General features: G+C 53.2%; 2 protein-coding genes across 17 annotated transcripts in view; one reads left to right on the top strand and one right to left on the bottom strand.

Annotated features, from left to right (window-relative positions):
• Positions 1 to 8,187, top strand: part of LOC140896641 (uncharacterized) — a 34,738-nt gene extending 26,551 nt beyond the window's left edge. For 4 of the 7 annotated variants that reach the window (XM_073308576.2, XM_078848225.1, XM_078848226.1 and 1 more), the window contains 3 exons: positions 3,312 to 3,446; positions 3,710 to 6,656; positions 7,067 to 8,187. In XM_073308576.2, coding sequence (XP_073164677.1) covers positions 7,082 to 8,113 — 1,032 coding nt within the window. In that variant the 5' untranslated portion in view covers positions 3,312 to 3,446; positions 3,710 to 6,656; positions 7,067 to 7,081 and the 3' untranslated portion in view covers positions 8,114 to 8,187. Of the gene's footprint in view, positions 1 to 16; positions 1,017 to 1,192; positions 1,656 to 3,311; positions 3,447 to 3,709; positions 6,657 to 7,066 lie in introns of those variants that run through there. The other 3 variants (XR_012154601.2, XR_013634514.1, XM_073308577.2) reach the window with 2 other exon arrangements.
• The window catches only part of KHNYN (KH and NYN domain containing), a 32,754-nt gene continuing 11,500 nt past the window's right edge, over positions 4,772 to 26,025 (bottom strand). For 8 of the 10 annotated variants that reach the window (XM_073308568.2, XM_073308567.1, XM_073308575.2 and 5 more), the window contains exons 4-11: positions 18,589 to 20,159; positions 17,153 to 17,283; positions 16,751 to 16,847; positions 16,027 to 16,134; positions 15,578 to 15,679; positions 13,548 to 15,310; positions 7,544 to 8,529; positions 4,772 to 4,891 (exon numbers count right to left, since the gene is read on the bottom strand). In XM_073308568.2, coding sequence (XP_073164669.1) covers positions 14,989 to 15,310; positions 15,578 to 15,679; positions 16,027 to 16,134; positions 16,751 to 16,847; positions 17,153 to 17,283; positions 18,589 to 20,159 — 2,331 coding nt within the window. In that variant the 3' untranslated portion in view covers positions 4,772 to 4,891; positions 7,544 to 8,529; positions 13,548 to 14,988. Of the gene's footprint in view, positions 4,892 to 7,543; positions 8,530 to 9,055; positions 15,311 to 15,577; positions 15,680 to 16,026; positions 16,135 to 16,750; positions 16,848 to 17,152; positions 17,284 to 18,588; positions 20,160 to 26,025 lie in introns of those variants that run through there. The other 2 variants (XM_073308569.2, XM_073308566.2) reach the window with 2 other exon arrangements.

Consider the following 26,025-nt stretch of genomic DNA (forward strand, 5'->3'; position numbering starts at 1 on the left):
TTGTTTGTTTTGGCAGCTACCGACAGACAGAGGATCTAAAAAGGGGGATGGTATCAAGTTCCAGGGACTGCACCCCGCATGCCAGGGTGGGGATTACTACATGAGTGACAAGATGAACCCCCCCACCCCAACATCTACATCATCGAGGGCGAATCCTACCGGGTTGTGAAGGACTTGAGCACAGATGCTGAGTCCAAGGTCTGTGAGCGGGGACCACTACATGCACTATGATTTCTTTTTCTGCATCATCTTCCTAGAGCGGGGGGTTATGTGCCATGTCTTTGACATGAGCACAGATGAAAATGGGTTCGACACTCCCCTTCGGCCTGAATGCTGCAAGGGGCTCTATTACTTTGACTTCAGCGTCTTCCCAACCCTGACCAAGGTGTTCAGAAATGGGGGGACTCAGTTCCACCAGTACAATGACATGAGCTCCACCGATTCAGTCTCCTTCTCCATCCACCCCAACGTGCTGAACTTCTTGCCCAGGGGGGGCTGACTCTCACAACAGGCATCTCAACCGGTGCCTGGAAGTGCATCAAGAACCGAAGGACTCCGAATCTCCCATCACCTGGTCAGACAAGGTCACCCGCAAGGTGGGCTATGCCAAGCACCATATGTCCCGCATCAAGCACAGCTGGAGGATCTCTGCTGAGATGTCCCTCAGGGCTCAAGCTCAGCACCCAGGTCCAGTTCTCCTTCAAGCCCGAGTACAGTGGAAGAAGCGTCTGCATGGAGCAGGAGGACTGGAATGAAGCCCAGGAAGAAGAGGAGTCAGCCCAGGTGACCCTGGAGCCCAAAAAGAACCTGTACATCCGGCAGTACCGCCTCAGCATAGGGCACAAGCCCATCTTGTTCTGCAGGGTTGTCCAGTTCACAGAAGAAAACCATCGGCTCCAGTCCCCTAAACGTCCGGGAGGATGGAGAATGCCCTCACTCACTTTCACCAGGCACTGGAAGGGGGTTGGAGTGCAGGAAGGGGTGCAGGCTCTGGACTGGGGCCGAGGGTTTTGGAATGGAGGAGGGGGCTCTGGGCTGAGCCTGGGGCAGGGGGTTGGGATGCAGGAGGGGGTGCGGGGTGCAGGCTCTGGGAGGGAGTTTGGGTGCCGGAGGGGGCTCAGGGCTAGGGCAGGGCGTCGGGGTGCAGCAAGGGGTTTGGAGTGCTGGTTCCAGGACAGGGCTGGGGCAAGGGGGTGGGGTGTGCCTTAGGAGATAGGGAGACTGCCTTAGCTCTGCTGTGCTGCTGGACTTTTAGCAGCCCAAAATCTCCCGGTTTGGCTTCAGTACCCTCCGGGAGATAGAGCCCAATCCCAGGAGACTCCTGACAAAACCGGGAGGATTGGCAACCCTGCACCTGCCCCATACTGAAGAGAAAGATGACCCTCTACCTCAGATACCTGCCAATCTGACGTGCGGGGGGGATTCCTTCCCCACCTCGATTCTGATGATCAATTGGATCCTGAGCATGCCAGCCCAAGCACCAACCAGGCAGCTCAGAGCTGTGACCCACTCTGTCCTGTCTCCAGGTGTGGACTATCTCTGATCACTACACTTCAGAGGAAAGTGAAAAAAAATCCCAGGGAGCCAATGGGGTATCGAGGTAACCCGTCCTGCCTGACCCCTGCAGGGGAAGCCCGGAAGCATGAGATTAGATGGTAATAATAGTCTTTATACAGGGCTGCAAGTGTTATGAGCATGTTGAGCTGCACTGGTTTAGTTCCTTACCTTCAATCCCCCCAGTTCATCAAGAGGGCAAAGGCCTCCTGTCCCATTCCCACCTCCCTGAGTCACCCATCCCCCTGCACTGGGGCTGGATCGGAGCCAGATCCCCCTCGAGGAGAAAGGCCCCATGACACAGTCACTGACCCTCTCCCAGATGGCAGAACCTTCAGCCCTAATCGGTTATGTCCTGTTTTCCTCCCTGGAAACACACAAAGTGTTGCAAGCACAGGACGGCCTGATAGCAGGTGGCTGCAATACAGGCCATGCAGATAAGAGTCTGGCAGGGATCCCACCCTCTGGTGAAGCAGCCATGGCCCCTATCAGAGAGCAGGGCTTGGGGGAACAGAATTGGGGACCCCTTAACACGGAGAAGGGGCTCGATTGGCCCACAGGGGCAGGGTGAGGGGGTGGAAGCCAGAGTGGGAGATGGGGAGGGAACACTCAGGGGAAAAGGGAGGCATAGTATGAGGGAGGAAGGATGAGCCTGGTGAGAAGGCGGAGTCAGTGGAAAGGGGGAGGAGCCACTGGAGAGGAAGCAAACAGATGTTATACTTACAAGAAGCACACGGGATTTTTATAGGGGAGAAGGCAGCACGCCGCATTTATTGAGAATACGACAGTTAGCAGATGCTTTTTAATTACATACACATACATATTAGGCATACAGCCCCGCCAGTCTAGAGTCTGGATCAATCTAGTGGCCAGCCAGATAGATCACAGAGGGGAGCCGGGCTCTGTCGGTTGCAATTCGATGCTTTTGGAGTGGCGGCAAGACAAACCCAAAGTCCCATGGCCAAGCAGCCTGCTCTTATGGAGTCTTCTTTTGCCGTTGAAGTTTAAGAATTTTGCTGTGTCAGTTTCTGACCGGTTACTTTTTAATTGGTGTTATTTTTTGATGTTAACATTCCAAAACACCTTGGAGGGGGTTATTTTGGTTTGGTTTTGATGCAGTTAATTGTTTTGTTTCTAGTGGTGCCAGCCTTTACCTCAGGGTATTAATTTGCCCTTCTTTCATTATGGATGTGGGCTGATGGCGTTGGGAAGGGTTTTTTTTTTTTTTTGATTATTTGGCTATAACAACGGCCTTTACACCTTTCTTTTTGATGCATACATTTTTTATTTACATAAACCATTTTTTACAGAGACCTTTAAAGGTATCCAGTAGTTTGTAAATTAAACCTGACTACATTTTGTGATTAAAACAGTTCACATTGTGGCCTGGGCTTTTCAAAAAAAATTATTTTTTTTAACGTAGACACAATACAAGATTCTGTTTTTTACTTACTAAACCTTAAAACAAAGAAATGTATATTTAACGAGAGTGGCTAATTTATATAATACACATAGGAAACCAAAGTAGACATTACAACTTATTTTAAAACAAAAGGGCGACCATAATTAGTTATAAGGATTGTTTTGGTCGGTTTTTGCCTTAACATTAGTACAGACACTGGCAGTCTGTCAGATGCGTTTTTAACCAGTGTTCCAGAGGGTCTTTCCTTTCTGCTGTTCAAAAAGGGTGGCTGGCAGGATGATTAAACTATACATTAATTCTTATAGTACAAATATAAAATTTTACTTCTACACAGACCCCGTCAGCGTTTACATCCAGAGAATTGCAGGGCTGGTTTTGCTCTTCTCTAAGGTCCCATCCATCTCGGTACAGCCCAGGAACTCGCTCCTGGCCCCAAGCGGAGCTGTCATCAGCTGAGAGGAACTACCAGGTGGGAGTGTCAGCTGGAACTTTGGGGCGGGGGGACCCCAGGGCTGGGCTAGCAGGGGGCTGTGTGTTGGGACTGAGGGGCAACGGCAGAGCTGGTGGCGAGGACTGAGCCCAGGGCTAGGATAGCTGGGGGGTTGCGGGTCGGGAGTGAGGGAACTTTGGTGCGTTGTTTTCCTCTGAGCTCCATTCAGGGACTCCTGGCTGGGCACAGAGTTAGTCCTTGGGATCCTGTCGATATTTCCTCCCCTCTTTATCTCCACGCAGGGCAGCCCTTTGCACTTATGGGGTGAGATGGAGGAGACATGGCCCAGATGGATAGATCCATGGTGGAAAGTGGGAGCCCGTGTGAGGTGGGATCCTCATGGGGCAGGACGCTGGGCTTTCCCCTTCCTCAGGATTGCGCCACCCCCTGGAGATTGGTCTGCAGGGCACATCTAGGAGACTTCATTGCAGACAGGTGCCTGGTTGCTCTTGGACCTGGGGATCTTCAAGCATCAAAGGTTCACAAAGGATGAGATGAGCTATCATCCTGCCCTCACTTCTCCTCGTCTCAGGGCTGGACACCTGCGATGGACCATTGGTCCCTCACAATGACGCCCCAGGCACCGACATCTTCGATAATCAAAAGGGCTTCTTTATCATCTGCTCCGACCTGGATTGCTACCTGCGGACAGACAATCAAAAGAGCGGGACTGGTATAGAGATCGGGAGACTGCACCCTGCGTGACAGGATGGGGATCTCTACGGGAGTGACAAGACGATTCCCCCCAACATCTACATCATCAAGGGCGACTCCTACCAGGTGGTAAAGGACTTCAGCACAGATGCTGAGGCCAAGGTCCATAAGCTGCATCCCAACTGCTGTGGCGGGGACCATGCACTGTGCTTCCGGGTTCCACATCATCTTCCGAGAGCTGCGTGTCGTGTGCTCTGCCCTTGACGTGGGCACAGATGAACATGGGATGGATGCTCCCCTACCACTTCTTTCCAACAGTACTGAAGGTGGATGAGAAATGGTGGGTGGAGCTCATGTTCATATACATGTACTACTGAGCCCACCAACAGATCTCCTTCTCCATCCACCCCAACGTGCTGACCTTCTTCCCCGGGGGGCTGACCCTCCCCAAGGGCACCTCAACCAGCAGCTGGGAGTGTATCAATGGGATCAAATCAGCCCCTTCAAATCCATACTTATCGCTTCCCAGTGCCCTCCTCCCAGCTCGCAAACCCTGCTCATCCACTTCCCCTCCCCCAGCTTCTCTGCAAATCGCGTCACCAGGGCAGATGATTTCATTTCATGAGTCTTCTCTCATTATAACCCGCAGCCTGAATTCTGCTTTGGGATAATTCCAGGGTCGAATCTGCTGCAGAAGCACAAAGAATTTGTCCAGCATTCACCAGGCTGTTGGGGTTGACTTTCCTTGGTCTTCTCCTTGGTTTGGGGGTCTGTAGAAGGGTAAAAAACAAGAAAGCATGAGGGAGCCGGGATGGTAATAATTGTCTTCATATGGGGCTGCAAGTGCTAGGAGCATGTTGAGCTGCATCCCTGACCCATTCATGTAGAGGGGAAAGGCCCCGTGTCCCGTTCTCGCCTCCCTGAGTCCCCAACCCCCCAGCCCTGGGGCTGGATGGGAACCAGCGGCCCTAGAGGGGAAAGGCCCTGTGACACTTTCACTGACCCTCGCACAAACTGGAGAATCTTCAGCCTCAACTAGTTACGTCCTGCTCCACCTGAACTGGCCCCTAGCAGGCGTGACTGGCCCTTTTTATCCTGCCTGTTGGACCCTGATTGACTTCTGCCTACTCCCGGTCCTTCTAGCCACTGTGGGACCAAGTGGGGGCTTTCTAGAGGGTCCAAACTTGCTGCTCTTTCCCCCCCAGACAGGCCAGCTTCTTGGGGCCTGGTGCCCCCACATGGCTGAGCCCCCAGCAGGGGGCAACAAATGCCTGGCACACCCTATAAAGGGGGGTAGGGCAAGGGACACAAGGCACAGGTAAGGGGGAGGTGCCCAGGCAGAGAACCCATCTTAGTCCCCGGAGAGCCTTCTGCATCCCCTCCACCTCATGTCTGCCCTGCCTTCTCCATCCTGAGCCCCCAGCATGTAGCTAGAAGGGTGTCATCACGAGACAGCACTGGTGGGGGAGGGGGCAGCAGGAATGGGACCCTGAGAGCCATAGGGAATGGAACAGCCTGTGGAACTCACCACCACATGAATTTAACAGAGGCTGAACGGCCAATCAGAGGTTCTTGGATCACTCCCTGCAAGCCAGAGGAGCCACGCCCTGAGGTGAGGGGGCAGGAGGAAAGTCTGCAATTGAGGGCATGGCCCAGCAATAGGGGGAGCAGGAGGAAGTGGCTTCCCTGGGCAGGTTATTCCACAATTGTCCACAAGGGGGTGCCGCTCTCAAAGGCCAAGCTAGGTGGGCTCCCTGGGCTGAGGGGCCCTAGGGATCCTTCAGCAACAGCACAGATTTAGGGCAAGCATGGCAGACTCTGGGCCAGTTACCTCCCAGCTTCATTCCAGCTCCAGCAACCCACCAAGGGGGAGGGATCCATATACAGATGGGGAGAGCTAGGACTGAAACCCCAAAAGCCTTACCTCCCAGACCCCTGACCTCCCTGCTCTCACCATTAGACGCCCCCCTCCCACCTCTGAGCAGCAGAAAGAACCCAGGATTCCCGGTCTCAAAGGCCCCCCATACACACACACTCCAACCACAAGACCCCACTCCCCTCCCAGAGCCAGGGAGAGAACCCAGGCGTCCTGACCTCCCTTTAACTACTAAACTCTTCATCCCATCTCCAAGCAGGGAAAAGAACCCAAGAGTCCTGCCACCCCCTCCCAACTATTAGACACGCCCCCATCTCCGAGCAGAGGATAGAACCCAGGCATCCTAGCCACCAGCCTCCTCTGTTCTAACCACTGACTAGCCCATCCCCTCCCCCAGCCTAGGAGAGAACCCAGGCGTCCCGTCCCCCCCCCCCCCACCCCTTTAATGGCTGTGCAGTTGGGAGGAGCCGGCTAGCGACTTCCCCTCCCCTTTAGCTACGACTTCCCGTTTGGGGGCGGGCCAGGCGGATCTCAGCCCGGGCAAGGCTGCGGGTTACCATCGCCGGCTGGAGGCGCAGCGCCTTGGAGAGGGGCGCACGGCCCCGGGAGCGCAGCGCCTTGGAGAGGGGCGCACGGCCCCGTCTCCACTCCGAGCGCCGGTGAGATGCGGGGAGCATCCCCGCCCCATTCCGGGCTGCCCCATCGCCCCTTCCCGGGGGGCTCTGCAAGTGGGGCCTCTCCAGGGGGGTCCCCCCTTCTGGGATAGGGGGAGCAGAGGCCGCGCTGGGCTGCTGGTTACCCGTGGTGCCCGGTGCAGAGCCAGCTTCCACCCGGGACCCAGGCCTCCTTCCCCCTCCCACACACACCCAGGGCCTGGCCCTTCTTGGTGTGACTCCCCCACAGACTCCCCCAACCTCCCTTTCAGGGACCAAGCTGATTCTCCCCCCACCCTGTGCCCTGGGCGGTGGTGCCCTTCCTGCCCTCCACACCGCCAGGGTCTGGCTGGTCTCGGCCTAGCCCATTTCAATATGGACCCCCCCCCTCACTCTCCCCCTCTGGTGTCCCCCAGGAGCTCAGCCCCCCCATGGCCGGGATCGCCCCACGGGCACGCTCCCCTGGCACCGATGTCTTCACCACCCCTCATGGCTTCTTCATCGTCCGCTCCGACGTGGGCTGCTTCCTCCAGGCGCCCGAGTGCCACTCCCCAGAGGCCGTGGAGATCCGGGGCCTGCACCCTGCCTGCCAGGGTGGGGAACACTATGTGGGCGACACCACCGGCTCCTGTGTCTGCATCCTCCGGGGGGACGCGTTCCACCGAACCACAGACCTGAGCGCCGCCCCCAGCCCCGACGCCCTCCCCCTGCACCCCACATGCCGCGGAGGCGACCACTATGCCTCGTGGGGCAGCCGCTTCTCCCTCATCTTCCTGGCCCGGGGCGTGGTTCTGTCTGTGGCTGACCTGACCACGGGGGCCGAAGCAGAGGAGATGCCCCTGGAGCCCGCGTCCCGCCACGGACTCTACTACTACGCTCTTGACGCTACCCACCTGGCTTTCCTGGGTGTGGACGAGCAGCGGGGGCTATACAGCCAGGTCTTCTCTAGCTCGGGGCACCAGGAGGTCCTCCCCGTCCACGCGGACGTGGCCAGCTTCCTCCCGGGTGGATTGTCCCTGGTCCACAGGGGCACCTTTGGGGCATGGGAATGTGTCAAGCTGATCCAGAACGAGACGGACGGGCCGCTCCCCGGCAGCCATGAGATAACCCGGAAGGTGGGACGTGTGGAAGAGAAATTGGCCAACTGGACCTTCTCCACGGCCGGTTCCCCGGCACCTGCAGACCTTTCTGTGGCCTTGCTCCAGGCCCAGTTCTCCCTGCCCCCCATGTATGGGGGGCTGGGGCTCAGGACGGAGCAGGAGGAGTGGGAGGCCGTGGCTGAAGAGGGAGAGGAGCTGCGGGTCATTCTTCAGCCCCGGCAGAAGCTCTACTGGTGGCAGTATCACCTGGGCTTGGGGCACCGGCCTGTTCTCTTCTGCCGCTGCCTCAAGGTGACCCGTAGCCCCGCCTCACCTGCCAGCCTCCCACTGCCCCGGTCGGACGCAGGAGACGCTGGCATCTGACTGGGGAATGGAGGCTGGCGGTAGAGGAAAGGTTAACGTTGTCGCTGAATAAATGATGTTCTATTGCACTGTCAGCGGCTGTCTGTGGATGGCTTTGGGACCCCACCCCACTCCTCCCAAGGTGGAGAAATTGAGGCATAGAATGTATCAGGGTAGGACACGGAGTTGTGGCTCCCAGCACCCTGCTCTAACCACTAGACCCCACTCCCATCCCGGAGCTGGGGATAGAACCCCGGAGTCCTGACTCCTAGCCCCACCCCCCAACCACTTGACTCGACTCACCCTCCAGAGCCAGGGAGAGAACGCAGGAGTCCTGAAGGCCAGCAACACGGTTTTCTTTCTTCAAGCTTCCCTCATGTCCCAAGCAGGTATTGCACCCCTGGGACAGGCACTGCACTATCCGGGTCGCAGGGGGTCTGGGAATACAGGGGAAAAATGGGGTTTGGCCCAACAGGGACCCCCCACCTTCCAGATCCAGGTGATAACTGCACTGCAGGACCCCATGGAAACGGTGTTTATGGGGGGGGCAGCCTGGAGGAGACCAGGGATCAGTTTGGGGGGCGGGGTCATGGCAGTGGGAGCTTGGGGGGCGAGGGACACATGGGATCGGGGGAAGGCTCTTTAGGGGAAGTCGTGCTGCTGTTCCTATGACCTCGTTCAGCACCAGAGCCAGTTACAAACCTTCAACACACTTGGGAATGTTCTTCTCTCTGACTTGGTTTCCCTGGCTGTGAAATGGGGTGAGGATCCTACCTATTGTCTAGTGAGACTAAGATCGTTGGGGCAAGGACTGTTTCTCACAAAGGGTCTGTGCAGTGCCTGGCATGGCAGGGGCCCTGATCTCAGTCCGGGTATTCTAGGATCTACCCCAACACAAATAATTTGCCTCTCTCTCCCTCCATCTCCATTCTCACTTCTCCATCCATCCCATATCGCCCAGCCATTTAGCTCCCTTACCCCCACCCTATGTTCAGGCATCTCCATCCCATCTAAGCAGGGCCCATGAGGAGGGTGTGGGTTGGGAACCATGTACCAAGGGGGCATGGGGAGCTCTTACTCGCTGGCTCTCTCCAGGGACACAGAGAATGTCCTATCTGTGACCGGGGCACTGGGTTTGTCTCCTGAGGAGGGGAGGGGCTCAAACTGAGACCCCCTAGGTGCCCTATCCTGGTATGGTTTCAGCTCCCTCAGGGTCAATCCAGAGTCACTCCCAACTGCATTGGGATAAGGGCTGGATTCTGATCTCAGGGCCCCTCCGGCATCCATCTGGAATTGACTGTAATGGTGTTGCTCCAGATTTACAATGGAGTAGAAGTATCCAGGACATGTGGGTGGTCTGACATTTGCAGTGCTGGATTAGGAGTCAGGACTCCTGGATTCTATCCCCAGCTCTGGGAGGGGAGCGATAAGCAGTGGTTACCCTGAATTCTATCCCACTACCTCTTGGAGTCTCTGAATTTTGGGGTGACAAAAATGCAGTTTTATCAGATGGGCCCTGCCATTTATTTATCATCATTATCAAAAAACATATTTACATAAATAGCCACTGAATGTATAAAGGTCGATAAGGCTGGGTAATGACCCGCCACGCCCTCAGCTTTGGTGGGATAGAGACAAGACAAGAAAGATGGAGAACACAAGGCTTAGGGGACGGGAATGCAGGAGACATGGCTGGAAGAGTGCCATTGGATTTCAGGAAAATGAAGGATGTGCCAAGCGGGTCAGATCATCTCCACGCATGGAGCTGAGGGAACTGGGACTCCAGAAAAGATGGGTAGAGCAAAGAAGGGGACTCTCTCTTGAGCGAGACTTTTGGCCTGGCTGAGGGCAAGAGGTAGGAGACAGAAGAAGGCTGGAGCTGACCGAGGTCAGAAGGAGACAGGCGAGCAAGGAGGAAGTACGGTAGCCAAAGCTTGCAGAGAAGCTCTAGCAAGGAGATGTTGAACCTCCTACAGCCAGGGCGTCTTTGAGCTCAGGCCATAGTGACTCAAACCAGCAGACCGTGAAGTCTGCTGCTTGCCGGGGGCTAAGATTCGCAATGTGACGGAGAGACTGCCGAGACTCATCAAGCCCTCGGATCGCTACCCCTTCCTGCTTCTCCACGTGGGCACCAATGATACTGCCAAGAATGACCTTGAGCAGATCACTGCGTACTACGTGGCTCTGGGAAGAAGGATAAAGGAGTTTGAGGCGCAAGTGGTGTTCTCGTCCATCCTCCCCGTGGAAGGAAAAGGCCTGGGTAGAGATCGTTGAATCGTGGAAGTCAACGAATGGCTACGCAGGTGGTGTCGGAGAGAAGGCTTTGGATTCTTTGACCATGGGATGGTGTTCCATGAAGGAGGAGTGCTGGGCAGAGACGGGCTCCACCTTACAAAGAGAGGGAAGAGCATCTTTGCAAGCAGGCTGGCTAACCTAGTGAGGAGGGCTTTAAACTAGGTTCACCGGGGGAAGGAGACCAAAGCCCTGAGGTAAGTGGAAAAGCGGGATACCGCGAGGAAGCACAGGTAGGAATGTCTGTGAGGGGAGGGCTCCTGCCTCATACTGAGAATGAGAGGCGATCAGCAGGTTATCTCAAGTGCTTATATACGAATGCACAAAGCCTTGGAAACAAGCAGGGAGAACTGGAGGTCCTGGTGATGTCAAGGAATTATGACGTGATTGGAATAACAGAGACTTGGTGGGATAACTCACATGACTGGAGTACTGTCATGGATGGTTATAAACTGTTCAGGAAGGACAGGCAGGGCAGAAAAGGTCAGGGAGTAGCACTGTATGTAAGGGAGCAGTATGACTGCTCAGAGCTCCGGTACGAAACTGCAGAAAAACCTGAGTGTCTCTGGATTAAGTTTAGAAGTGTGAGCAACAAGAGTGATGTAATGGTGGGAGTCTGCTATAGACCACCGGACCAGGGGGATGAGGTGGATGAGGCTTTCTTCCGTCAGCTCGTAGAAGCTACTAGATCGCACGCCCTGGTTCTCATGGGTGACTTTAATTTTCCGGACATCTGCTGGGAGAGCAATACAGCCGTGCACAGACAATCCAGGAAGTTTTTGGAAAGCGTAGGGGACAATTTCCTGGTGCAAGTGCTACAGGAGCCAACTAGGGGGGGAGCTTTTCTTGACCTGCTGCTCACAAACCGGGAAGAATTAGTAGGGGAAGCAAAAGTGGATGGGAATCTAGGAGGCAGTGACCATGAGTTGGTTGAGTTCAGGATCCTGACACAGGGAAGAAAGGTAAGCAGCAGGATACAGACCCTGGACTTCACGAAAGCAGACTTCGACTCCCTCAGGGAACGGATGGGTAGGATCCCCTGAGGGACTAACATGAAGGGGAAAGGAGTCCAGGAGAGCTGGCTGTATTTCAAGGAATCCCTGTTGAGGTTACAGGGACAAACCATCCCGATGAGTCGAAAGAATAGTAAATATGGCAGGCGACCAGCTTGGCTTAACGGTGAAATCCTAGCGGATCTTAAACATAAAAAAGAAGCTTACAAGAAGTGGAAGGTTGGACATATGACCAGGGAAGAGTATAAAAATATTGCTCGGGCATGTAGGAATGAAATCAGGAGGGCCAAATCGCACCTGGAGCTGCAGCAAGCGAGAGATGTCAAGAGTAACAAGAAGGGTTTCTTCAGGTATGTTGGCAACAAGAAGAAAGCCAAGGAAAGTGTGGGCCCCTTAATGAATGAGGGAGGCAACCTAGTGACAGAGGATGTGGAAAAAGCTAATGTACTCAATGCCTCTGTCTTCGCTAACAAGGTCAGCTCCCAGACTGCTGCGTTGGGCATAACAACATGGGGAATAGATGGCCAGCCCTCTGTGGAGAAAGAGGTGGTTAGGGACTATTTAGAAAAGCTGGACGTGCACAAGTCCATGGAGCCGGACGAGTTGCATCCGAGAGTGCTAAAGGAATTGGCGGCTGTGATTGCTGAGCCATTCGCCATTATCTTTGAAAACTCGTGGCGAACGGGGAAAGTCCCAGATGACTGGAAAAAGGCTAATGTAGTGCCCATCTTTAAAAAAGGGAAGAAGGAAGATCCTGGGAACTACAGGCCAGTCAGCCTCACCTCAGTCCCTGGAAAAATCATGGAGCAGGTCCTCAAAGAATCAATCCTGAAGCACTTACATGAGAGGAAAGTGATCAGGAACAGTCAGCATGGATTCACCAAGGGAAGGTCATGCCTGACTAATCTAATCGCCTTCTATGATGAGATTACTGGTTCTGTGGATGAAGGGAAAGCAGTGGATGTATTGTTTCTTGACTTTAGCAAAGCTTTTGACACGGTCTCCCACAGTATTCTTGTCAGCAAGTTAAAGAAGTATGGGCTGGATAAATGGACTATAAGGTGGATAGAAAGTTGGCTAGATTGTCGGGCTCAACGGGTAGTGATCAATGGCTCCATGTCTAGCTGGCAGCCAGTGTCAAGTGGAGTGCCCCAGGGGTCGGTCCTGGGGCCGGTTTTGTTCAATATCTTCATAAATGATCTGGAGGATGGTGTGGATTGCACTCTCAGCAAATTTGCGGATGGTACTAAACTGGGAGGAGTGGTAGATATGCTGGAGGGCAGGGATAGGATACAGAGGGACCTAGACAAATTGGAGGATTGGGCCAAAAGAAATCTGATGAGGTTCAATAAGGATAAGTGCAGGGTCCTGCACTTAGGACGGAAGAACCCAATGCACCGCTACAGACTAGGGACCAAATGGCTAGGCAGCAGTTCTGCGGAAAAGGACCTAGGGGTGACAGTGGACGAGAAGCTGGATATGAGTCAGCAGTGTGCCCTTGTTGCCAAGAAGGCCAATGGCATTTTGGGATGTATAAGTAGGGGCATAGCGAGCAGATTGAGGGACGTGATCATCCCCCTCTATTCGACATTGGTGAGGCCTCATCTGGAGTCCTGTGTCCAGTTTTGGGCCCCACACTACAAGAAGGATGTGGATAAATTGGAGAGAGTCCAGCGAAGGGCAACAAAAATGATTAGGGGTCTGGAACACATGACTTATGAGGAGAGGCTGAGGGAACTGGGATTGTTTAGTCTGCAGAAGAGAAGAATGAGGGGGGATTTGCTAGCTGCTTTCAACTACCTGAGAAGTGGTTCCAGAGAGGATGGTTCTAGACTATTCTCTGTGGTAGAAGAGGACAGGACAAGGAGTAATGGTCTCAAGTTGCAGTGGGGAAGGTTTAGGTTGGATATTAGGAAAAACTTTTTCACTAGGAGGGTGGTGAAACACTGGAATGCGTTACCTAGGGAGGTGGTAGAATCTCCTTCCTTAGAAGTTTTTAAGGTCAGGCTTGACAAAGCCCTGGCTGGGATGATTTAATTGGGGATTGGTCCTGCTTTGAGCAGGGGGTTGGACTAGATGACCTCCTGAGGTCCCTTCCAACCCTGATATTCTATGATTCTATGACTCATGCTTTAAGGTCCACAACGCACCCATCGCTTGGAGGCACTCGGAACAGATTCTGCTTCGTTGACACCGGAGCCAGGCAGAGGTATATCTAGGGTGTAGGGTGACTTGGAGAAGCATCCATGTGTCGTGGGTTTACAGCACAGACCAGAGGGGAAGGCCAGAGCCATGGACTTCCTGCCGGCCCCTGGAATAGGACATCTCTATACAGCAGCAAGAGGACATTATTGCCAGCATCCTATGATGGCTGGAAGTAGCCTTGTAGAGCTCCTTGGGCTGGCACAGTGGAACGGACTCTGGGTGGGGAAGTGACATGCCCGCTGGGTCTGAGGGGGCAGAAGCCAAGGTGAGAGGAGGAGAAGTGGGGTGGAGAAGTATGGACCCAACCTTGGGCTCCTCCAATCTTTCTTTCCTCGCCGACACCCTCTTCCCCCTTGTCCATCAACAGCAACGAAGGATGAAGACCATGCCTGCTTGCATTCCATCTGCCTGGCTCTGAGCCTCCAGCTTGGCTGGGTTTGGAGGCCGTTGCCTGGTTTTCCTGTGAACTTCAAGCAGCCATTGCCACCACAGACAGTTGGCTTGGAAAAGGACCAGCCAATGCTTCTCCCATGGGTGGCTTCGGTCGTACCTTCCAGGTATAGCGGTCAGTTTTCCAAAATAAATACGCCATGGTCTGTCCCTTCTCCATGACGGTTGATGAGGCAAGTTCGGGTGGGTTCTCCCACAGGTGCAGCAATCTCTCTCCCCAGGCCAGAGAAGGGCTGCTGGATGTCTCTCTCTGAGAAGGCACCCTAGATGAGCTATAAATGGTCCTTCAGCATTTGCTGAAGTCCTAACTGTGAGGCACCTGGATCAGATGCCAGGCCCAACTTCAGAGGGATGAGTAGAGAGAGACGTAGTGGGGAACCCACCTGCAACATGTGTGGTCCGCAGAACAGGATAACAACCTACTACTGCTACTAAACAATGAGAGTTACACCTGCAGCTCCATCTGTGATGTTGGCACTTAAGGTTGTGGCTTCAATCCCAGCTGGTGACCCAGCTGCTATATAACATGATGGTTCACACAGGATAACAACCTGCTACTGCTACCAGCTAATGGGCTTACTCCTGCAGCTCAGTTGGCTGTGTTCAATTATTATTAGCACTGACAGCTGTGGGTTCAAGCCCTGCTGATAACTTGGGGGGGAGCTTGTTTACATGAGAGGATAACAGCTTTCTACTGCTACCACACAGTGGAGTTACGTGGGGCAAAGTCCATGATTTTGGTCCTGAAGGTCATTGGTTCAGTCCCTTGTTCATGATGCACCATGGGAGGTTGTCACGTAAAGAGCTAGTCCAGGTGGGAGGTTAATAGCTTACTGCTGCTAATGAAGTTCATCTGGGATTTTGGTGGGTGCAATCCCTGCTGGTGGGAGGATAAGGGTAGACCCCAGGGGGTCAGCAATGGCTGACATGGGCGTCTCAGAAGTTGAGGCTCAGCAGGTTTTCAGAGAGCTTGTTCAGATCCCGGCTACAGGGCTCTCTGTGCAGGACGAAGTCCACCTTCTGGTCCTGACCCGTGAAGATCGTCAAGAGCTCCTGCCGAAGCCGCTCAGTCTCCCGCGGCTTCCGTACCACCTCCGCCTCCTCTCCCTTTTCCTCCTGCGGCTGTCTCCTCTGCCGCCGCTCCCCGGGGGGCTTCCTGTCCCGCAGCTGCAGCACCTCTGTCTGGGAGGCTGGCCGGCTGGGGGCGGGAAAGGGAGCCCCATGCCCCGCGAAGGAGTGGCAAGTGGGAGGCTTCTGCCTGCAGTGAGGAGCATTGAGGCAAAGTTAGCATCAGCTCCCAGCCACCCCCAGCCCCAAGCCTGACCCCCCAGATGGTTGGCAGTGGGACATGGATGCAGTTCCCAAGTCTGACCAGCAGGGCGCAGGCAGGCATTTGGCAGTCAAAAATGCCAGCATTCAAGGGGAGGAATCAGCATCTCCTTAAAGGGATTTTGGCACATGGGGCATTTCTTCTCAGCTGAAGGAGGTTTGGCTGAGAGGGGTGGTTCCCCACATGACTAGGTACCTGAGGGGTTTCTGCAGGAATTCGTCCAAGGTGGGACCCTCTCGGCCCAGCGGGTCATCTGGAACCATGAAGATGTTCCCCACGAAGGTGAACTGCAGCAGTCTGAGAGGGAAGAAGAAGTTTAGAATCCCATTCGGGATTAGAGCCAGCACCCCATAGAGAGGAAAAGGCCTCGTGTCCCCTTCTCTGTCCCCCTGAGCCGGCTAGTTTCCTGCTCTGGGGCCAGGTTGGAGCTGGAGGGGAAAGGCCTAAGATCCCATTCCCACCCTGCTGAGCTAGCCAGTTCCCCTACCCTGGGCCTGGATCAGACTTGATGCCCCCCTAGAGGGGAAAGGCCCTGTGTCCCATTCCCCACCCCCTGAGCCAGCCAGTCTCTGCCCAGGAGCTGGGTGGGAACCAGCACCCCCTAGAGGGGAAAGGCCCCATGTCCCATTCCCTGGCCCCCTCACCTCTCTTTGATGATTCTGGTCCATTTCTTGGACTCCTGCATGAGGTCCCGGAGCTGGTCATTGGTGACGATGACTCCGTTAGTCTCCTCTGCCAGCCTGAGCATGAACCTAACCCAAAGGGGGCAGAGTGAGACCCCAGCACTCCAGGCCCTGCTCTGGGTTCCAGGACAAGGCTAACAGCTGGGTCCCAGGTGCTGGCTGTACCCAACACTGACCACAAGGTGGCGGCAGCACCACAGGAGTAGAACCATAGTCCCCTATAGGGAAGCAGTGTGATAATGAGGTGATGGGCATAAGGGGGTCCCTGTCTGCCTGCTCTAAGCAGGCTGCAGGTCTGGAGTGAGGGGCACCACGGAGCTGGGGGGTGGATGCCAGAGCTGGGATGGCAGGGATCCCTGGGTAAGGATTGAGAGGCCGCACAGAGCTATTTCATCCCCACCTCTGGAGCTCAGCCTTCAATTAACCCCCAGCTGCAGGGACTTTCTGCTTCACAGCCACCCCCTCGTTCCTCATGTGACCAGATAGGGGTGTAGCAGCCCCTCGCAGCTTGGAAAGCCCAGTGGGGGTGGACCTCCGAGGCCTGGCCCCTCAGCTCTCTGCCAGCTGGGCTCAGACAGCACCACATCGGTGGCTCCACTGAGTCCTCTGCTCCTGCAGGGGCAGCGTAGAGTGTGGGAGGGCTCCCCACATCAGGAGGGGGGCGGAGAGGGAGCCCCAGGTTTACCTGTCATCGTAGGATGTGATGCGCTTCCCAGCCACTTGGCGTGAGGGTGTCAGTGACAGCAAGCTCAGGTCCTGCAGCTGGGTCAGGAAATGTCTCTCTGGGGGAGGAGGGGAGATGGAGTCAGCAAGCATGGGGCTGGAGGACAGGGTGGGGCTTTAGGAAGTGGGATCTATGAGGGTGAGCATCAAGCCCTAGGGGGCAGGGTGGTATGGGGTAACAAGAGGCCCCGGGGGGCAAGCTCATGGCAGAGTAGCGAGGGGCCCCAGGGGGCAAGCTCATGGCAGGGTAGCAAGGGGCCCCAGGGGGCCAGCCTGGTGGGGTGGTGAAGGGCCCCAGGTGGCAGGCCCGGGCAATGTCATGCAGGGCGATAAAGCTCCATCATCACCCCACCTCCCTTCTTACCTTCCACCCTGGCAACCTTCTCCATCCTCCACTGTGGCACGAAGACCGTCACCTCCCGGTGCCCACGGTCCCAGAAATACTGCACAGCCAGAGCGATGCCCCGGCAGGAGAAGAACTGGTGTAAGCCGTGCCTACAGGAGGGACGGAAGGCGATGTTGAGGCATGGAGGTGCTGGCACTGGGTTCCCCTGGCACAGCGTTGGGCAAATAGGGGAAGAGGGGCCAATGCAATAGGACAGTCCTAGAATTCTGAGCTCTACGCCAGGTGTGGGAGAGGAATTGCAAGAACAAGGAGTAATGGTCTCAAGTTGCAGTGGGGAAGGTTTAGGTTGGATATTAGGAAAAACTTTTTCACTAGGAGGATGGTGAAGTACTGGAATGGGTTACCTAGGGAAGTGGTGGAATCTCCTTCCTTAGAGGTTTTTAAGGTCAGGCTTGGCAAAGCCCTGGCTGGGATGATTTCATTGGGGACTGGTCCTGCTTTGAGCAGGGGGTTGGACTAGATGACCTCCTGAGGTCCCTTCCAACCCTGATATTCCATGATTCTATGAATTGGGGCTGGTTTGGTCCTGAAGCCAAATGATGCCTATGGACTAGTCAAGTATAGGGCCTTAGGAGACCTCAAATCCAGATGAAGCCCCAAGATCAAAGGCTTGATGTTCCGATAGGCTCCAAGACTAGACTAGGCTCCAGAAACCTGAGACTGGATTGTGCATAGGCCTCAAGACTACACTATCCCTCAGGACTCTAAGCTTGTGGTGACCTCAAGACATTCCTGTGGTGACCTCAAGAGTAGACTAGGCCCTAAGGCCTACAGACAAGTCAAGCCTATGGTCTTGGGGCCTAAGTTGGTCTTGAGGGCAGGAAAATCTAACATAGAATCCTGCGGCCTAAATTGATTTTGAGGTCTATGGTCAAGACAAACATAGAGTCTTGAGGCCTACAGGAATGCCAAGTCTAGGATCTTAGTCTGATCTTGGGACCTATGGGGCAGATCAAACATAGAGATCTGGGGCCTGATCTGATCTTGAGGCCTGTAGGAAAGTGAAGCCTAGAGTCTTGGGGCCTGTTTGGGTTTTGAGGCCTAGTGAGGCCTACAGGAAAGTCAAGCCTACAGTCTTGAAGCTTAGCTGCTCTTAAGGCATATTGATGCTTAAAGGTACATCAAGCCTAGATTCTCCAGGCCTACTCTGGTCCTGAAGTCAATGGACAAGTCAACCATAAAATGCTGGGGCCTAGTCTGGTCTTGAGGCCTACAAGAAAGAAAAGGCCTTGAAGCCTAGTTAAGGTGTATTGAGGCCTGCAGGCAAGTTGCAAGACCTAAGTCAATAGGGTTAAGAGGTATTCAGCTGACCAAGCATCCTGGTTTCTTAGCTGGGCTCACCACGCACCATGCCCTAGGTCTCGGAGCAAGACGCAGCAACACAGGCTACTTACACCATGGCTACATTGCTGCCATCGATAATGACCCTCCTTAGGTTCTTTTTCCCTGGCGTGTTGGCCAAGATGAGCTTGAAGGGTGTCCGGATGGCTTCCTTAAACCGCTGGGCTCCGGTCACCATTGGCACTGGGCCTGCTGGCACTGGGTACACATCCTCAGCTGGCTGGCTCTCCTCAGCAGCCCATGCAGGGGAAGCTACAGGGGTCACATCCATGGGGAAATCAGAGCCTTCTGGGAGGGGAGGTGGGCCACGGACTCCTCTGTGGACAGGAGACCCTCCTTTCCTCCCCGGTTCACAGTGATGTTGACCCTGGGGATACTCCTTGCCATTCGAGAGGGCCGGCTCTCCATCTCTGCAGCTGCCTCTATCCTCCAGCCTAGTTTTAACCCCAGCCTCCTCTTGGTGGTTGGCTTTCTCATTGAGCCTTCTCAGTAGGCCGGCCAAGGGGGCCCCTGTCCAGATCTCAGCCGGGATCTCGCTGGGTGAGTGGCCACAGTTGGCCGCTGCTGACTTGATGACCTCCAGCAGGTATTCGTGTTCATCTTGGGTCGTCTCTGGGGGCGGAGGAGGAGGAGAAGACGTCTCCCTTGCCCTGGACTCCTGAAAGGGCGCAGGGTCATGCCCCTGCTGGGAGGAGGAGGCCTGTTCCATCTGGACCCTGTCCAGGATTTTTGAGGGGGCTTCCCGCACACCACATTCCAATAGCACCTTCTTCACCACCCGCTCCTCGTAGCCCATGGTCTTGAAGAAGTTCAGCATGATCTTGAACTCCTTCTCCGTCCATGATGACAGGGCCCCAGCCGACTGTTCCTCCTCCTCCTCCTGGCTGCTCTCCTCCGGCCCCCTTTCCTCCACTTCTCTCATCCAGTCCTGGGTGCCGGGGAACATCAAGTCTTCTTGAGCCTGCTGGCTGCCGTCCAAACCTGGGATGGGTTTCGATGACCTCTTGTAAAGCACTGGCCTCTCGGAGGCCTCCTCCGCCAGCTTCTCCTGGTCCTGAGGACAGCCTGGGATGCCAGACCTGGAGCCCTGATGCCTGGTCTGGTCTGGAGGTCTACTGAGGTCAAAGAAGCCCTGGGGCCTAGCCCCACCTGTCGCTTTCGCTTCCCACCACTGCAGCTGGTCCCAATTGATACCTGGTGGCACCCATGCTCTATTTCTTGGTGTCCATTCCCCGACTTCCTCCTGGATGTCCCGCACTAGGCTGAGCAGCTCCTCCTTGAGTGGGGTGGGCAGGATAAGAAGGTCTATGGCATGCTTGTCATCGTGGGACTCCACCAGCTCCCGGAAGGCCTTCTTCACCAGAGCCTCCTGCTCCTCCGGCAGCCGTGGTGCCTTCTGGTATTTCTCCACAAACTCCTGGATGCGGCTCTGGGCCATCACGAAGGCTTCGGCTAGGCCTGAGACCAGCAGGGAGCCGGGGCTGAGCAGGACCAGGTTGGCAGAGGTCCCCTTAGTGAGACAGTCCAGGAAGAGACCTTGAGCTCCCACAAAGACGCACTGCATGTCCTTAGGGTAGCAGACTTTCTCGCTCAACTCCGGGCTGCAGAGCCCCTTGATATACTCCTGGAGGACACAACACAGGGACAGGGTTAGAACGGGCTATTGCGGGACACCGGCTTCCAAGAATGTGTCTTCTGCTGGCTGGAATGAGAACTTCTCACTGTGTATCATGAGCCCTGTACTACTCAGCGCTGGGCTGGGGCTTTATTTGAGGCAAAGATTGTCTGTGCAACACCTTGCACAACAAGGCCCTGATCTCGGTCGGAGTCTGTGGAGCGCCTGGCACAATACGGCCCTGATCTCAGTTGGGGTCTGTGGAGTGCCCAGAACAGTGGGGCCCTGATACATAATTATATGTTTGTATACAAACAAAATCTGCATTTAAATGAATATTTTTTAAGACGCAAAACCCAGCACTCAAAAGTTAGGAAATGCCAGAATAGCAGATGTCTGGGTAATCTTAACTCTGCCCCCTCCCACGCATACATCACCACACAGGTTTTAATTACACCATCACAGGTATCTATCTATCCTCATACAGACCCCCACTCTCTCTCTATCACTGTGTCCAGACAATCTCTACCATCTATCCATCCATGCATCCATACGCTCCCTATCTATCTATCCATCTATCTATCTCCATACACCCCACTAGTTGCCCTTATCACAATTAATAATGGCTACAAAGGGTGTGTGATGATGCCCCTCAACCCCTACCCACAGCCCCCTGCTGTCCGGAACTTAACTTGGCTGCCCCTGGTTGTGTCTAGTTGTACAAGATGGCAGGGTAATCGGGGTACAGTTGTGTAAAAGAGTAATCACAGTGCAAGAAATGTTAGGCAAAAGAGAATTTTGTGTGGTAAAAGGAAAAGGGGAGGAATGATGGGAACACTGAGCCTTGGGGTGGCTCTGGGGGATTAGATTGTTGCTTTGGTGGGTGTGCATGAAAACTCTGTGGGCATGGGGGAGGCAGTTACACCTTGTGTAAAATTAATTTGGCTAATATGATGTTATGGAGGTTAAACTATATGGAAGGAATGTGCATTTTCCCAGGACGTGTGGAGTGTCTATTGGAGAAGGGGTAAAAGAAATGCAAATAAAACATGGTACTTCATTAAAATCCTAATAGGGCTCCAAAAGGAGCCACAATAGGTTGTGCTTTCTTTTTCAGATCTGTGTGTTTTGGAGCAGGAGATGAAAGTGGAAAGTAATCAGAACTCTAGTGGAAGTGGAATGTTTCCCTTTTAAGACACTCTCTAAACTGCTAACAGCTTTGGATCCAAAAGCAAGCTAGTAAGCCTCTGTGTGTAAATGCAAATTACCTAGCTGATGGGCACAAAGGAGCTGCAAATAACAAATACATCTGGTCAGCAAACAAGCTACTAGAAGACTCAGATTATGGCCCTTCAGGAAAGGGAGGTGAAAAAAACAAGTCAAGTCTGAAAATAAGGGGGACAGGTTAACCTTAAGGGGTGTGTGTGTGTGTGTGTACAGTGCTAAAATCTGAAGCTGTGTCTCAGCTATTACCTGAGAATAAACTTAAAGCTTGGTACAGCAGAGAAACTATTGCAAACTTGGTCTGTTGTACAAGAGGGGAAACTGAGGTACACCATCTCATGAATTTCATAAATGATCAGTGAGTGAGGTAATTCACTAGCCTGACTATAGAACAAAATAAGGACAGCCTAGGGGTAATTCTTCTGTTTTTCCTGCAATTAGCAAGGAAATTTGTAAAAGAAAGTGGTATTATTATTAAGCAATAATCTGTCCCCACCAGGGGGGTGGAAATTGTTTCTTTTGTTTTTCAGACACTCTACAAGCAAGCTGGCGCCAGCGGAAGAATAACTCAGAATCTATGGATCTATGTTTTGTGTTGTTTGTCTGTGGTGTTTGTCTTGTTGCTAGCATTGTTGTGTTTTAATGAACAGAAAATCTCATGATGTGGGTGGGGGATGGCTTCAAAAGGCTGACCTTGGGGGGGCAGATGTGTATGGGAATGCAAAATGCTCAACTAGGAGGCCAGCATCTGTGTAATAGCTGCCGTGGTACCTGGAAATGGAATGGCAACTAAGGTGGCCCCCACAAGCCCTATGGAAATAATGAGAAGGGGAGGAGCTCACTGGGAATCAATGGAGGGGTGTGTAAAATAGTGTAAATCAACAGAAGATGTTTGGATGTGCCCCTCTCCTGCGACTATAGAGGAGCAGAATCAATGGCCTATGCAAGGGGTGGACAATTGGGTGTACTGTGTATAAGGTGTTTTGCTGGGAATGTACATATTACTGGGGGCACAATTACACCAGCCCATAACCAAACTACACCCATCTACATGCTGCTATATGGACTTTGGTGCACAAATGGATCTGTGAATCTTATTGCTGTGAATAAGCCAGGGCTTACTGCCTGATTCCATACCAAGTGGTCAAGCTGGTTTGGACAATATCCCATTTCTCTGTGAACATTCAGTGGACTTATGATATGGACAAAAGCAAGCAAAACCTCCAGGGGCAGCTTGTTGCATCTGCCAGCAACTGGACACAAGATCGTGACCCCATCGAAGGAGGAGAGGCAGTGTTTTGGGGGTGTCTCGGATGTTGGACCATACTGCAGTGGTCAGGACTCGGTGTTGCTGTGGATTTTGTATTGTTAACTGTACTTGTGTTACGCTGCATAGGGATATAACCTATAAGTAATGTAATAAGCCCTCCAAACCCTGCAGTGTACTAGACAACCCGGACCCAACCTTCTCAGGCCCACTCTAATGGGAAGTCTGGAACACTAATTGGAATAGGTGTGGTATGCCCGTACGAGAGAAGGTGCAGGGCTCTATACTACACAAGGGGCAGTGGGACAAATGGAATATCGACACCTTCCACCTTGATGCGTGGCCCTATCAGGAAATGTGTCGCCATATGTCCTATGCTTTTCCAGGGATACCTGGGCAGGAGGATCCCAAAAGAAAAAAAAGGGGTGGAGTGTTAGGATATAGATATTCAGGCCTGTCTGTAAAGGCCTATACTCTAAGAATTTAGGTGTATTCTTATCACTTGGCTGGTGATAGAGGTATAAAAGAAAGAATCAAAATCACTGTCTGCTGGTGTAAGGGCCTTCTCTTACTGTGACAGTCTGAGGCCCTGTTCTTAGGCTAAGGCCTTTGGCTAAGCAGCAGAGGCAGCCATAAGCTGGGAAGCGAACGGTCACATCCTCACATTCCAATCTAGTCACATTGAAATAAGGTGCTATTGGGCTGTTAGGCACTATCAGGACAGGATTGTATTCCTATCACCTCCAGAGAAAGGGAAGTGCCTAGAAAATGTAAAAGGAAACTTAGTTTGATAGCATCCTGTCTGGCAAGAACTCACTTATCGATAGCTGGGATGTGAAATCCTCACTTCTGTATTGTCTTGTCATTATAGTTCCCACTTTGCTATTGTTTGTCTGTATAATCTCTGTCTGGTTCTGTGATTGTTCCTGTCTGCTGTATAATTAATTTTGCTGGGTGTAAACTAATTAAGGTGGTGGGATATAATTGGTTACATAATCATGTTACAATATGTTAGGATTGGTTAGTTAAATTTCAGGAAAATGATTGGTTAAGGTATAGCTAAGCAGAACTCAAGTTTTACTATATAGTCTGTAGTCAATGAGGAAGTGGGTGGGTGTGGGAGATGGGAACAGGGAATGGGGGTAAGAAAATTGGAATCATGTTTTGCTAAAGGGGGAAATGGGAACAGGGAATGGGAGTAAGGAAGTTGGAATCATGTTCGGCTAAGGGCAGGAATGGGAACAGGGACACAGGTGTAAGGCTCTGTGGTGTCAGAGCTGGGAAGGGGGACACTAAGGAAGGAAACTGGAATCATGCTTGCTGGAAGTTCACCCCAATAAACATTGAATTGTTTGCACCTTTGGACTTCGGGTATTGTTGCTCTCTCTTCATGCGAGAAGGACCAGGGAAGTAAGTGGGTGAAGGAATAAGCCCCCTAACAGCCCCCACCCCCAGCTCTGCAGGTGCCCCTCACTCCTGACCTGGAGCCCCCTGCTAGCCCAGCCCTGGGCTTCCCCAGCTGCGTGTACTTCCTAAACCACTGTGTGCAAGCTGATCAGCACGTGGGCGTGACTGTGGGGAGGGAGGGAGAGAAGATGGTTATTTTGGCTGCAATTTCCCCCCCTGTCGGTTTCACGCCCGCAGCAGCAGAAGAAAAATTCCCTGCCGCTTTGGGTGGAATCGAAAGCAAAATCAGTCAGGGGTGTGTCCTGAAATACAATCACTTCCTAGGGTGCCGGAGAGTTATGGCAGGTCAGCTCCCTGTTGGGCAGGGTTCTCAAACTTTTGTACTGGTGACCACTTTCACACAAGACACCTCTGAGTGCGACCCCCCTTATCAATTAAAAGCACTTTTTCATATATTTAACACCATTATAAATGCTGGATGCAAAGCAGGGTTTGGGGTGGAGGCTGACAGCTCGCGACCCCCATGTAATCACTTCACGACCCCCTGAGGGGTCCCAACCCCCAGTTTGAGACCCCCTGCTGTAGGGGCTCCCACCTTTCAGAACAAACCAGAGAGAGTGACACTGGCAGACCAGGTGCCAGCTCGTGCCAAGGTCCCCAGGCCTCAACTGAACACTGACAAATAGAGGGCGGGCACCCATCTGGCTCCCCTGTGCATTAGTGTTGGTGATAAATTTGCTAGCCTGCCAGGATTGTCCTGGAGTTTCCAGGAATTAAAGATTAATCTTTAGTGAAAGGTTATGTTATGTGATGAAACCTCCAGGAATACGTCCAACCGAAATTGGCAACCCTACCTGGTGAAATCAGTATGAGGGTTCTAGGAATGTATGGAGACTTTAGGGGATGCTTGTGAGCCGCGGCCTGTGTTAATCTCACTTATAACACCAGTATCCCTGTTTGGGAGATCATATCTGCCCTGTAAATCACCAGGACAGGGACATGAATGGCTGTAAAATGCAGGAGGGCAGGGGCGAGACATGAACTAGGGCAAAATGCTGGGCTCCAACAGCAACCTCCTGTCCCGGCGTTGCCAGACAATCGTGGGACGTTAAAGAGACTGCAAGACTTTGCCCTTTGCTCTCCCCGCCTTATGAAGCAAGCCAGTGCCTCCTGTCAGCTGAGTTTCCAGCTCAGAGCAGAAGAGGGGGAAGGGAAGAAAAAGCCCTAAAAAGGAGGAGCTGTATCTTTATGCTGCTTAGACATGGTGGGGTGAGGATTACTAAGCACAAGCAAAAGATCCCCAGTGCTTGGCCTGGGCTAGCCCTGGAGGACATATAGAGCTGGCTTCTTATCGAAATGTCTATTACTTTTTGATACCTAGCCTGGAACTCATTGGTGTGCATGTGTCTACCTGCTTTACCCTTGTTTCCTTTTCCTATGTAATAAAACTGGATATAGTCTATTATAGGATTGACTACAAGGGTTGTCTTTGGCATGAGTTCTAAGATGCGATTGACCTAGGATAAGTGACCAGTTCTTTGCAGCTGGGAGGAAGCTGAATATTGCTGTGATTCTTGGGGTAAGGGACCATCTGTCACAAAGGCAGGCTCCCCGGGTGCTGAGACAGATTGGGGTACCCTAGGGGAACTCTCTGTGACTCCATGCTAAGGGTGTGATCGTGCCTGAGGAGTTCACACTTGAGAATCGATTGGTGACATCTAAGCACAGAACTCCCAGCCAGTCTGGGCTCTGTGCCTGGTTCCTAAGTTTGCTCTGAGGTTGCTACCACACTCTTGAACCGTTGAAGGACAAAGGGATATAAACACAGGACCAAATCCCCAATGGGCTGTGAATCAGTGTCACTCGACTGGGGATCTGCTCACACCAACTTCAATAGAGCGACGGCTTATTGACCCCAGCTGGGATCTGGCCCCATTGACTCCAATGGACATACGACCCATTGACTCCAGCTGGGAT

This window comes from Lepidochelys kempii, chromosome 13 (assembly GCF_965140285.1).
Source record: "Lepidochelys kempii isolate rLepKem1 chromosome 13, rLepKem1.hap1, whole genome shotgun sequence".
NCBI classification, from domain to species: Eukaryota; Metazoa; Chordata; order Testudines; family Cheloniidae; genus Lepidochelys; species Lepidochelys kempii.